Raw genomic sequence first — 12,246 nt, forward strand, 5'->3', positions numbered from 1 at the left:
GTGAAATTTAGCCAATCGGCGCGGGCCACGGTGAAGCTCCTCCATTCTTTTTTATTTCAGGCGGCTGCAAAAAGAAGTGCTCGTCTCTTCTGCTACCGGGGAAGAATTCGGCGCTACTAAAATAATGAAACAATTACTCATTGGTAAGTGAAATGATTATTTCGGTTCATTTACAATGTATTATCCGTACAGTTATGCTTGTGGCTAGCGTGAATAACAATTGCATCGTTCGTTTTCTTAAGGCGGTTTTAAATTCAACACTGATATGTCGGGTTTTTTAAAGGGACAGTGTGTTATATTTGACCACTGGGTGTCTCTTTGATGTGCAGTGCAACTGAAAACGAGAGCTAAAAAGCACAAGGAAGAATGCAAACTACGGAGTCTCAAAGTGCTCAAAACGCAACATTTTTCTCTTGCACTATTCCCCCCTAGCTTTTTTCTACTCTTACCAGCAGGTAGCGGACAATTATGAGAAAATAGTGGTAAAGGGAGACTGCAAATAAGAGAACATAGATTTTGAACATAAAGAGAAAGTAGGAAAAATACATAAGTTGAAAAGGGGAAAACATAGAAAGGAAAAACAAAAGCAACACACATAAAGTATGGGTGTTTTTTGGGTAGTCCTAGCAGCAAGATGGCCTACAATCATGCCTGCTCCCTCTAGGTAAGCCCCATGTTTGGTTAAATAATTACAAAATTCTTGTCCTAAGAGTTTGTATAATAATGCAAATTTCTATAATGGTTCAAGTAGTTTATTATTTTGATCAATATATGTCTGATTAGCTGAGATGGGCTCCAGCATCCCCGCGACCCTACTGAGGATAAGTGGTGAAGATAATGGATGGATATGTCTGATTATAATGAAAGAAGTTTTATTTACCGCTAATGCACACTGTCCCTTTAAATAATCCATACACTTGAGACCAATAAGCTGTAATATAAAATGGTGTGTAGAAAGGGATAGTATGTAATATTTAGTGCCTCCTAGTGGTACAAAAGTCTTCATTCAGTAAAAAAACAAACATAATACAATATACAGTAGAACCTCGGTTCTCGACCATAATCCGTTCCAGAACCCTGTTCGAAAACCGATTTGTTCGATCACCGAAATCATTTTTCCCATTAAAAATAATGTAAATCGTTTTAATCCGTTCCAACACCCTGAATGTTTACCTTGAATGTTTAACGTGAACATAAAGCTAACCCAGGCTAATCGTACATTTGCATTATCGTAATCTTCCGTACGAAAGATTACGCTAACACGAACGTATAAAAAAAAGGATAAAGAAAAGAATTATGCATTTGATTTCTTACCTTTGTGGTGGTCAGCAGAAGGCGCAGGTAGACGGTGGGGAGAGGATCAGACACTCGCACACCTCCTTCATATTTTGCTATTATTTCTTTCTTAAATGCAATAGTTGTACGCACTACTTCTCTTTTTTTCACCTGTAGCAACTTTGCTGCTTGCACTGACTTTCTTCGGAGGCATAACAGTTGGTCACGAAAAGAGCGATCTACACCCGTACGCCGCTCAGCATCGCACCCTAGCGTACGCACTCACGCATTACCCGCGTTCGAACTCCGATTTTTTTGACCAAACAGCGACGCAAGAATTTCTCGAAATTTTTGGTCGCACTCCGATTTGTTCGAACTGAGAAGCGTTCCAAAACCGAGGTTCCACTGTACCAATTTTGATAACCACTTACAGCTTAAGAAAATTTGTGTATACTTAGTAGTCGCTGCCATGTTTGTCTGGCATCCTGCTGCTACACTGTGCCTTCAGCACTGTTTTTTGGACAATACAATGCCATCTAGTGGTTAAATATTACACAATGTACCTTTTAAAACAAGTTGCAATTTTAAGTATCAGTAAATATGACGAATATGTGTGCAGGAGCATTGCTGGGCTGCTCCCTTTTTGTGGGGACTCGAGCTTTTTACTCCCCCAGCGACGATGTGGTCGAACTGACCCCTTCCAACTTCAACAAAGAAGTCATCCAGAGCGACAGTCTTTGGCTGGTCGAGTTTTACGCTCCCTGGTAAGTGGCACATCTTCAGTGGGCTTAAACAAGAGCCTTGGGGTGCCCCCGCCAACCATATATCATCATTTCATCATCATGTTTGTGTCATGTTTACATACGTTGTCCTTTTCAGGTGTGGCCACTGTCAAAATTTGACGCCGGACTGGAAGAAGGCGGCCACAGCCTTGAAGGTAAACACAAATTATTTTTAAAAGTGAGTGAGTAGACCTCAGGATACGGCATGGATCCGTTCTGAGGTGGGGATCGCAAAGTGAAACTGCCTTATACTGGGGGATAGTAACGAATTAGCTCTGAAACGGCAAAAGCCGATTAAAAATAGATTTCCCTTAATTGCCTCCTCATTTTTAATTATTCAATCAACCGGTTACAGCCATGTAATTTGTGTGCCTTCTTCGAATGTCTAGGTAAATGCGAGCTTTGTTTTCATGGTTATGTTTTATCATCACCTCAAGCCTTGGAACCCATAGGGTTAAATACAGTATAAATACACAGTATTGTATCACAGACTTGCATGTAAATTATATGAAGAGAGAGGCATTATGGGAAGTAGTTCAGCCAATAGAGTTTAGGCATCTTTATAACGTAGTGATGAAAACAATTGGCAGACAAGCATTTTATGATGTGGACTTCTTGGAGACATAACTCTACATAAGCACAACATTTGAATTTGATAAGTTTTGTGCATGCAAAGTGATTCGTCAATGTCGTTTAGCGGGGGAATGCTGTAAAGAGGGGTTCAAAACATTTTATTTATCACCATAAAGTAAGTGATTGTTCTCAAATTTGTTCCAGTTTTCTTGTCTTTTAATTTGTAAAACTCCTAGTGTTGTATAGTGAAATGGCCACTAGAGGGCAGCCTTGTATCAGCTTAGATTTTGTATATTCTCTTCTACAAAGATCTACTATTTTACGACTGATTACTCTTATTCCACACCATATGGTGAAAGCGTCGTAAGGAGGGGGTCGCTGTATCTAATTAACTCTTTGTGTATTTTTTTCAGGGTATCGTAAAGGTGGGCGCCGTGGACGCGGACCAACACAAATCTTTGGGAGGCCAATACGGGATTTCCGGCTTTCCCACTATTAAGATCTTTGGCGCCAATAAGAACAAACCAGAGCAGTATCAAGGTAAATGTTTTTTCCAAAAATTATATTTGGAAATCAGCGTTTGTATGAGTGCTTGAAATCCTTAAACACTTGAATTTGAGTGTTTTCAAGATCAGGAAAATGTTTACATTTCGTGAAGTGCTTGAAATTCTTGTATGTTTTCTTGGTAATCTGCTTCGCATTAAACAAAGAAATATAAAAAAATAGAATGATAAAGTCGGCTTAAAAATGACGCCGCTGGGATTGCATTGCTTTGGATAGGGTTGTCATATGACGCTTCATAGCCCCCCTATTGGTGCATGAGAGAATATGCATCAGAACGGGTAAATCACACCCAGATGCCGGGAAGTTGTAGATTAAATGAAGGATTATTCGATAACGAAAATTACAAAACATGGTTGGAATGTGGAATAAATCCACGCACAGCATGCTGCAAAGAAAAATAGAAAATTGGCCTTGAAAGTGCTTGAATTTGGCCATGAGAAATAAAAGACGATATTGTCCTTAGGTGGGCGAACAAGCCAGGCCATCGTGGACAGCGCCATGAACGCGCTGCGCACTTTGGTCAAGGAACGACTCGGCGGAAAATCCAGCGGTTCTGGGTACAGCCAACAGGTATGCGGGGTTCGTACGGGGGCTTGAAATCCTTTAAAAATGCTCGAAGTATTGAAAAGTGCTTTCATTTTGGGGGAACTGTTTTCCAATTCTTGAACATTTTTGCCATGTTTCTTGACAAGTCTGCTTAAAAATGCAGCGACATTGCGTTTCTTCTTTCCTCGTGATTTACGGCAGCCGGCATTAGTTTTTACGGCATTTTCCTATGAAGCATCATGGCCCTCTATGGGACAGGTGCATGCTTGACCTAAGCAGGGCACTATGAAATGTGTATTTGTACTACTATTATCAATAATGGACATTTATTATTACAAAAAATACGGTAGTGTTTCCCAGTGGTAAATTGTAATGGAAAGAACTTCCTGCAACTGAAAATGTACTTATTCCACATATTACTCTCATTTTACCTATATGGACTGATTTGTCTCAAAAATATTTACTAAACCTATTGTTCAGGTCCACAAATACATTCCAGATATAATCAAGATCTAAAAATAAGTCTTGACAAAATGCCTATATAATTTTGTGGATCTAAAAAATACATGATCCACACTGGATTTCTTTTGCTACTACGATGGACAGGAAAAACAGGTAGTAATCAACACCGGCCTAAAGATCATCGGCTGCACTCTGCCCAGATGTTGCGATACTGTAGCAGAGCCATTTTCATCCTAAAAGACAATTCCCATCCCTGCCACCACCTGTTTCACCTGTTGCCCTCTGGTATGAGCTACAGGTTCCTTAAAACTAAGACAAACTGGCTCAGAGACCCCTTTTTCCCAAGGGCCATCACAACCCTAAACAAATGCACAAAACTGTAAAAACACATCTTGCAAAAATTATTGGTTCAGGTATTTTTCTCTTCAAAGTCGTTATACAGTATTACATGTTTTACCCTGGAGTGCCACGACTAATCCCCGTAACATACAATGTATCACAATGGTTGATATATATGACAAGTCTAATTCTAAATTTATAAGCAACGGAATGAAGTGTATTTGAGGTGAGGAGGGAGAAAACTAAACAAAAACTAAATAAATACATTTTAATAAGAACATAAAACAGGCATGTCCTGCACAACTCATAGTTGGGGCAGACAAGTGGGATCTTGATGCTCAAGGCACCAGGCCCGAGCTTCTATTTATTTTTAATGCACAGTCTAGAACACTAGCACCGGATGGTCCTCCTGCCTGTGGGCGGACCCGCTCTCGCAGCAGGTCCAAAGATACTTTATATGATGGATAACACACCACAAAACAGTGTTGTGAAATGTGGATAACTACCGTAAATTCCGGACTACAGAGGGCACCTGATTATAAGCCGCACCCACCACATTTTAAGAGGAAAACCGATTTTGTACATACACAAGCCGCACCTGTATATAAGCCGCATGCGCCCACATTTAAAGATGCAACACAAACACAAAATTAACCCGACTTCAAGTCCCGCGATTGAAACTAAATGCCCTTCATTAAAGTCCACAGTCCAAAAATCACAGCCGGCAAAATGATACTCGGTACTTAAGGTTTGATGCAGACCTGCAGAGTCCGGGTCCCGTTGAAAGTAATCCAAGGAAAAGTGTGTATTTCCAAAGGTAAGGGTGGGAAAAATATATCAGATGAACACATTTACTCACGCAACTCCTTTTTCTTTAACCAACTTTTTACCCCCTCTTCTTTCCTTGTCTGTCCCTCACCTTTAGCAGTCCCCACTTAAACTCGGCACCCCGCGTTTGTTCCGCCCCTCCTTTTTCATTCACCCGTGCAAAACATATCAGAATAAGTGTCTAAAATAAATACATTACAAAAATATAGGGTTGCAAATACATATTATTCATGGATTACACATATTTACAAAGAAAGACGGTACACCGAGAGAGTTTTCAAAGCTTTAAAAATAATAATATAGCTTTCATCCCAAACGGTGCCTGTGACAGGGCAGTTAATGGTAGTAACACTCGAGCGCCGCTGGCGGCCGTTAGAAAAATGACATAAATTGGCCGCATCACTGAATAAGCCACAGGGTTGAAAGTTAGGGAAAAAAGTAGCGGCTTATAGTCCGGAATTTACGGTAATAAGTATGGAGGCACCTGGTGAAGGTCTTGAGATGACGTTATTGCCGGGGCGGACGACCTTCACGAGCTATCTTAATTTGATTTGAGAACACTATAAAAGCCAGTGTTGAACATCTGAGCTTTGGGCGTCGCCCCAAAAAATGCGCAGCGAAAAGGGAACGCACTCTATCGCATTCGGGACACATTCAAAGCTCCAGACGTTCTCACCATAAGCACCCATGAGAATTATGGTTATTATAACAGATACTCTTTGTAAATATGTACATTCATACTGGGTACCAGTAAGGAGATTTGGCGCTTAAAAAGGGAGTTGAGTGAGATGTTCCTCCTTTCGGGCAGAGTGACGGTGGCAGTAAAAAAGACGTGGTGGAGCTGACTGACGACAATTTCGACAAGATGGTGCTGGACAGCGATGAGGTGTGGATGGTGGAGTTCTTCGCGCCTTGGTGCGGACACTGCAAGAAGTGAGTCGGAGACGATTTTAGTTTGGAGGTAATGGCGAAGGAGGCTGTCGTACTGAAATGATTCTGTTTTCAGCTTGGAACCCGAGTGGGCAGCGGCAGCATCGGCGGTGAAAGAACAGACCAAGGGCAAAGTCCGTCTGGGGGCTGTGGATGCTACTGTACATCAGGCGGTGTCCAGCCGCTATGGGGTAAATAGAAAATTCTACATTTAGTTATTATTGTTTTTCTTTTCTGTTTATTTTTTATTTGGATTTTATTTTACATGTTGTATTTTACATTGTACGTGTTTTATTTCTGAAACGTTTTATTAATACCTATGTACATTTTTTTTTAAAATGTTTCTTGTATTTTTAATATTTTTTTCTATTTTAATTTAATGTTATATCTTTTTAAAAATATTTTATTTTCAATCAATTTTGTAGATTTATTTCATGTATTTTATCATTTATTTTGTAAATATATTCTGTTCATAGTTATATATTTAATGTTTTTTAATCCAATTTTGAATTTAGTAGTTATTATAAACATTTTACATCCTATATTTAATTTTATTGTATTAATTTTTCGTATTCTAATTGCATTTTATGTATTTCATTTTAAATATATATTTTTAAAATATTTTCTCAAGTAATTTATTTTACATTTATTTTATTTTTTAAATATTCTTTTTATATTTGTTTGATAGCTTTATGTATTTGTTTCAAAATTGTTATTTTATTTTAATTTTTTTATCATATGTTTAAATATAATATGTCATTGAATTCTATTTTTGCATTTTTTTTAATGTGTTATTTATTTTTAATTGTGTTATTTTTATTTTTTTTAAATATTTTCTCAAGTCATTTATTTTATATTTAAAATATTCTTTTTATATTGTTTGATAGATTTATGTATTTGTTTCAAAATTGTTATTTTATTTTATTTGTTTAATTTATCATATGTTTGAATATAATATGTCATTGAATTCTATTTTTCATTTGAAAAAAACTCATATAATTGCTTTTTTTTTTTTAAATGTGTTATTTTTAATTGTGTTATTTTTTTTTTTTTTTTTTTTTATATTTTCTCAAGTAATTTATTTTATATTTAAAATATACTTTTATATTTGTTTGATAGCTTATGCATTTGTTTTGAAATGTTTTCCACTTTTGTATTATGTTTAAATTTATTTAGTCATTCAATTCTATTATAAATATCACATATATCGTATTTTATTTCATTTTCAAATGTGTTTAATAATACAAAATATATATATTTTTTAAAATTTGTTTTACATTCATTTTTTCAATGTTCTATTTTATTTTTTTTCTATTTATTCTAAATTAATTGTTGCCAAAAAACAAAACTGCCTCAAACAAACTCACTTTTAGAATCTCCACCCCTAGATCCGCGGTTTCCCCACGATCAAGATCTTCCGCAAAGGGGAGGAGCCTGAAGACTACCAGGGAGGGCGTTCCCGTGGCGACATCATCGGGAGGGCCTTGGATTTGTTTTCCGATAACGCCCCCCCTCCCGAGTTACTGGAGGTCAGTCGGCACCGACAGTCGACGTCATCCACCGGAACTGAAAATTAACCGAATTGTTTGTCTCCAGATCCTTAACGAAGACGTCCTAAAGAAGACTTGTGAGGACAGTCAGCTGTGCATTATTGGGATCCTGCCCCACATTTTGGACACAGGTGGGTGTCAACACAGATTTTATTTCAGTTGGTTCTTTTTGTCTCAAGGGTTTGTGCTGGTGCTTGAAATCCTTGAAAATGCTTGAATTTTTGGGTGACGTGCTTGAAATTGTTGCCATTGCCATGTTTCTTGGCAGACTGACTCTAGACCACGCAAAAAAGAAGAAAATATGGGGGGTAATGCGTGAAAATGACACTGACATGCTTATAGGCTAGTTATTATGGCGTTGTCATGTGAAGCACCACTGCTGGTCGCACCCAAGAGGACAGCTCTATTTAGAAAACTGGTTTTTGGCTCGGCTCACTGAGAAGAGCCATCTCAAGCTATACTAAACATTATGCACAAATTTATTGAGTAATTTTATGTTTTGCAGGGGATTCCTGGAAAAACACATGAAATATAACTTAAAGTATTCACAGATCTTCAAAAATATTGTAGAATACTACACAATATTAACTTTTTACACACTGAATAGATTTGAAGTCGACCAATACCCTAAAAGGGTGAAACAAAATTGAAATATTAACTCTTCTGTGTTATAAATGATAAAATGCATAAAACTACTCATAATTATATTTTAACTAATTTATACTCGGATTCTTTGAAAACACGCAAAAAATTTAAAATAAGTTAAACAAATTGCTAAAGATTAGATAGGTAGATAGATACTTTTTTCATCCCCGTTGGTAAATTCACACTTCCAGCAGTATCCTTGTGTTGAAAATAAAACAATAATAAAGTAAAAGGAATATAATGCATAAATACCCAATGTAACGTGTTGATATAGACTATTTAAATATACATAAAATACACACTGTAATAAAAATACGGTAATATGCAATGTGAGGGTGTGGTTTAATGTGGGCTTTTACTCCCCCGGGTGGAGTTAAAGAGCCTCATGCCATGAGGAAGTAACTGCTAAGAGATAAGCAGTTTTGAAAATTTAAAGGTTGAATGCACTCTGCTTCGGAGCAATCAATATCATTGAAATTAGTCCAAATTTGGCTAATTTATTTTCTGCTTTTCAGCGCTGCGTTTTTCTTTGAAGGTACTGAAAAAAAAATGTTAAAATTGGCCTTGAAGTTGCATGAAAAGTGCTTGAATTTGGCTATGGAAAAGGTGTACGAACCCTGCTTTCTGACTTCAAGACATCTCTATGTACAGGTGCATCCGGTCGAAACGGCTACCTGGATGTAATGGCCAAGATGGCTGACAAGTATAAGAAGAAGATGTGGGGGTAAGGACAAACGGAGCGATTTTTTTTTTTGGGGGGATTGAATGAGACGGTGACACTTGTGTCCGTCCCTGCCTTTTTTTGCTAGCTGGATGTGGGCGGAGGCGGGCAGTCAGATGGAGCTGGAGGCCTCGCTAGGAATCGGGGGCTTTGGCTACCCCGCCATGGCGGCGATCAACCTGCGTAAGATGAAATTCGCCTTGCTCAAGGGCTCCTTCAGCGACACCGGGATCCACGAGTTCCTCAGGTGAGGACCGATCCGATTTTGGACGTCTATATCTGTCAATGGCACTCGTCGCGTTTTGCAGGGAGCTTTCTTTCGGACGAGGATCGACTTCCGCGTTGGCGGGCGGCGTGATACCAAAGATTCACAACGTTGAGCCGTGGGACGGGAAAGACGGACAGGTAAAGAAATCGGAAAAATGATTCACAGACTACGGGGATGGGAATTCAGGAAACCCCCGGGATACAGCACGCGGGGATTGCAAAGGGAAATTTCCGCATAGCAGGGAATAGAATCCATGCTAATTAGCTTATGCTATCCAATGTTCCCTCTAAGTTGCGTGTGTGCGCAATTGCGCACTACCCAGAGCTTTTCCGCGCACAAGAAAATCTAGCCAGCTCACAAATCAGGGCTCAAAATTGCTAATTAAGAAGCGAATTAAGTCAAATTCACAATGCAAGTAGGTAAAAATACACGGGTTGCCTTGACTCTGTGTTCTAAATGTGGTATTTTGAAGTCTATGTCAAAGTAGAACGAAGTTGAGTAAAGTCAGTAGAGTTATTCAAGAACCGGCTTCTTCGGCTCAGCTCACTAAAAAGGACCGCCTCTTTCAGGTCCTAAACGGCTCTTCAGGTTGTTTTTGCTTCTTTAATCCCTACATGACCAAATAATATGTAGAAATTATGCACAAAATGACAAAGGAAGGGGGGGAAATGGAGCAAAAAAGAAAAAAAATACCATAATGAAAAAGTTGTGAAAAGCTGGGAAGAAACAAAAGGAGATAAAAAGAAAAAAAGAGCAGGAAAAAAATCAGAAAAAAAGCCAGAAAAAAGATAGAAACAAAACAGTTAGGAAAAAACACAATGAGATTTTTAAAAAGGAATTTAAAAAAACAGGAGAAAAAAACAACAGGTAAAAATAAAGTTTGTGGTGCATTCAAATAATTTCCAATTCCATCAAGTCAATCGTGTTGCCAACAATGTACTTCCATTACAAAATGTGATCAAATACAGTTTTGTATCGTGCAACCGACTAAATAAGCCCCCAAAAATGTTAGTATTATGCAACAAAACATACCAGGAAAAAAAATGGAAATCTTGTGAAAGAATTGCTGTAAAAACAAATGACGTTTGTAGGCCGAACAACCTTTGCAATATTACATGAGTCAATTCATTCAAAAGTGAAAACATTTTTTGCATTGCCGGAAACTCAGCAAAATGTAACGTGATGTCAAGTTTTGAACATGTTTGATAATGACTTAGTTGCCACACTTGGGATTGCTGTTGCTCACTGTTGTTTCAAGCGTTGCTTACCGACTTTGTGTGAACGCTCAGACCCGTGAAAGATTAGAGGGAACATTGATGCTATTTAAGCCCCAGAACCCCCAGAAATGGCAGTCCACCCGGGATTATGGCCTGAATCCGTTGTATTTGCTGTATAGCACGGGATAGAAACTTATGCTAATTAGCTAGTGCTATCCCAACCCCTGCTACCCTCATGAAAACATCAGTACTGAAGTAATTACAGTCCACTCTTGGATACAGCATGAATAGATTCTGATGTGGGGATTTCAAAGTGAAATAGCTGTATAGCGGGGGATTGAAACCTATGGTAATTAGGTAATGCCTTCTGTACTCCATATTCAAACCTGAAAATAACAACGGTATATGGAAAGTATTACTTAAAATATACGTTTATACCTACTTTTTTGGGACTGATTAGTTCGGGCTACCGATTTCAAATGCATTTCTAAAATAGCAAGTTGTTATTACTATGTTGTTACCATGTCTTATGTTATCACTAGGTTGTAATTATTTGAAATGGGGTTAAAATAAAGACAGTCGAGCACAAAAACCTTGTTTTTAAAAATCATGTCAGGTAAAAATCAAATTTCCTAGACAATCACTGACCCATCACTAATTAGCTCTTTTCAGAACAGTTCTGCTGGCTACTAGATTGCTCTTAGGGGGACTACCTGGTGTCCCCGGGTACAACGTTGGAGACCCGTGGTCTATAGGATTGAATAACATTTTAAATGAACATGCATGCAAAGAAAAAAAAACGTTTTATTTACCCCATAGTTGAGCAGGTAGTGGGGTTAGTTGGTGGATGCAAAACGGGGGAAGCGATTTGTGTGCCTTCGTATCTTCTAATGATCGTAAGCTTGGTTTGGTTCCATGGTTATTACGTTTTTGCTTATCCCTTTAGCATCAATGCAAGTCTTGGGACCACCAGAAAAATATAGTATTGTATCGAAGCAGACGAGATTCTAAACTGAATGAAGAGAAAGGAGTTGTGGGAAGTAGTTCAGCCAGCAGCATATCTTCACAACAATAGCCGGTTATCTCATCATATGTAAAATAATTTGTTGTTGATATCATAAAGTGGGAAGAATTCCGTCAAATAGTGCCCAAAAACATCTTATTTGGCATTGTCGAGAGAAAACTTCACCCGGTCTTCAATAAAAAAAAAAAAGGACTACCATATACGACTTCTTCGTAATTTACTACGCCAGTTTATAGCAATTTATGTAATACATTACTTATCTTCTATTAAAAACTACGAAAATGACTTGGTTTAAACACAAAGGTTAGTTAAATACGTTTCCAGTGAACCTTTAAAGATGGCGGGCATTGTTCGAGATGTCCTTCAAAAGTTGAAAGTTCAATTAAATTGAAGTTAAATGAATGTATTAAGTGAGTGTTAACAATGCCCGACTGAGTTCAAAGAGCCTTTAATCTTTCTTTCTTCACTGCGCCTGTCTGTGTCAGGACCAAAACGGAAACAGGACCCAATTGCGTAGCGTTT

The 12,246-nt window shown here is 38.1% G+C and overlaps 1 protein-coding gene across 1 annotated transcript in view; it reads left to right on the forward strand.

Annotated features, from left to right (window-relative positions):
- Positions 1-12,246, forward strand: part of pdia6 (protein disulfide isomerase family A, member 6) — a 13,528-nt gene continuing 1,282 nt past the window's right edge. Inside the window, exons 1-12 of the mRNA XM_088324437.1 lie at positions 1-143; positions 1,895-2,039; positions 2,155-2,212; positions 3,044-3,170; positions 3,658-3,764; positions 6,178-6,302; positions 6,376-6,490; positions 7,688-7,828; positions 7,896-7,980; positions 9,146-9,218; positions 9,304-9,462; positions 9,524-9,620. Of these exons, the coding sequence (XP_088180563.1) occupies positions 125-143; positions 1,895-2,039; positions 2,155-2,212; positions 3,044-3,170; positions 3,658-3,764; positions 6,178-6,302; positions 6,376-6,490; positions 7,688-7,828; positions 7,896-7,980; positions 9,146-9,218; positions 9,304-9,462; positions 9,524-9,620 (1,251 nt within the window). The 5' untranslated portion in view covers positions 1-124. The remainder of the gene's footprint in view (positions 144-1,894; positions 2,040-2,154; positions 2,213-3,043; positions 3,171-3,657; positions 3,765-6,177; positions 6,303-6,375; positions 6,491-7,687; positions 7,829-7,895; positions 7,981-9,145; positions 9,219-9,303; positions 9,463-9,523; positions 9,621-12,246) is intronic.

This window comes from Urocampus carinirostris, chromosome 20, assembly GCF_059441175.1.
Source record: "Urocampus carinirostris isolate Australia breed hairy pipefish chromosome 20, RoL_Ucar_1.0, whole genome shotgun sequence".
NCBI classification, from domain to species: Eukaryota; Metazoa; Chordata; class Actinopteri; order Syngnathiformes; family Syngnathidae; genus Urocampus; species Urocampus carinirostris.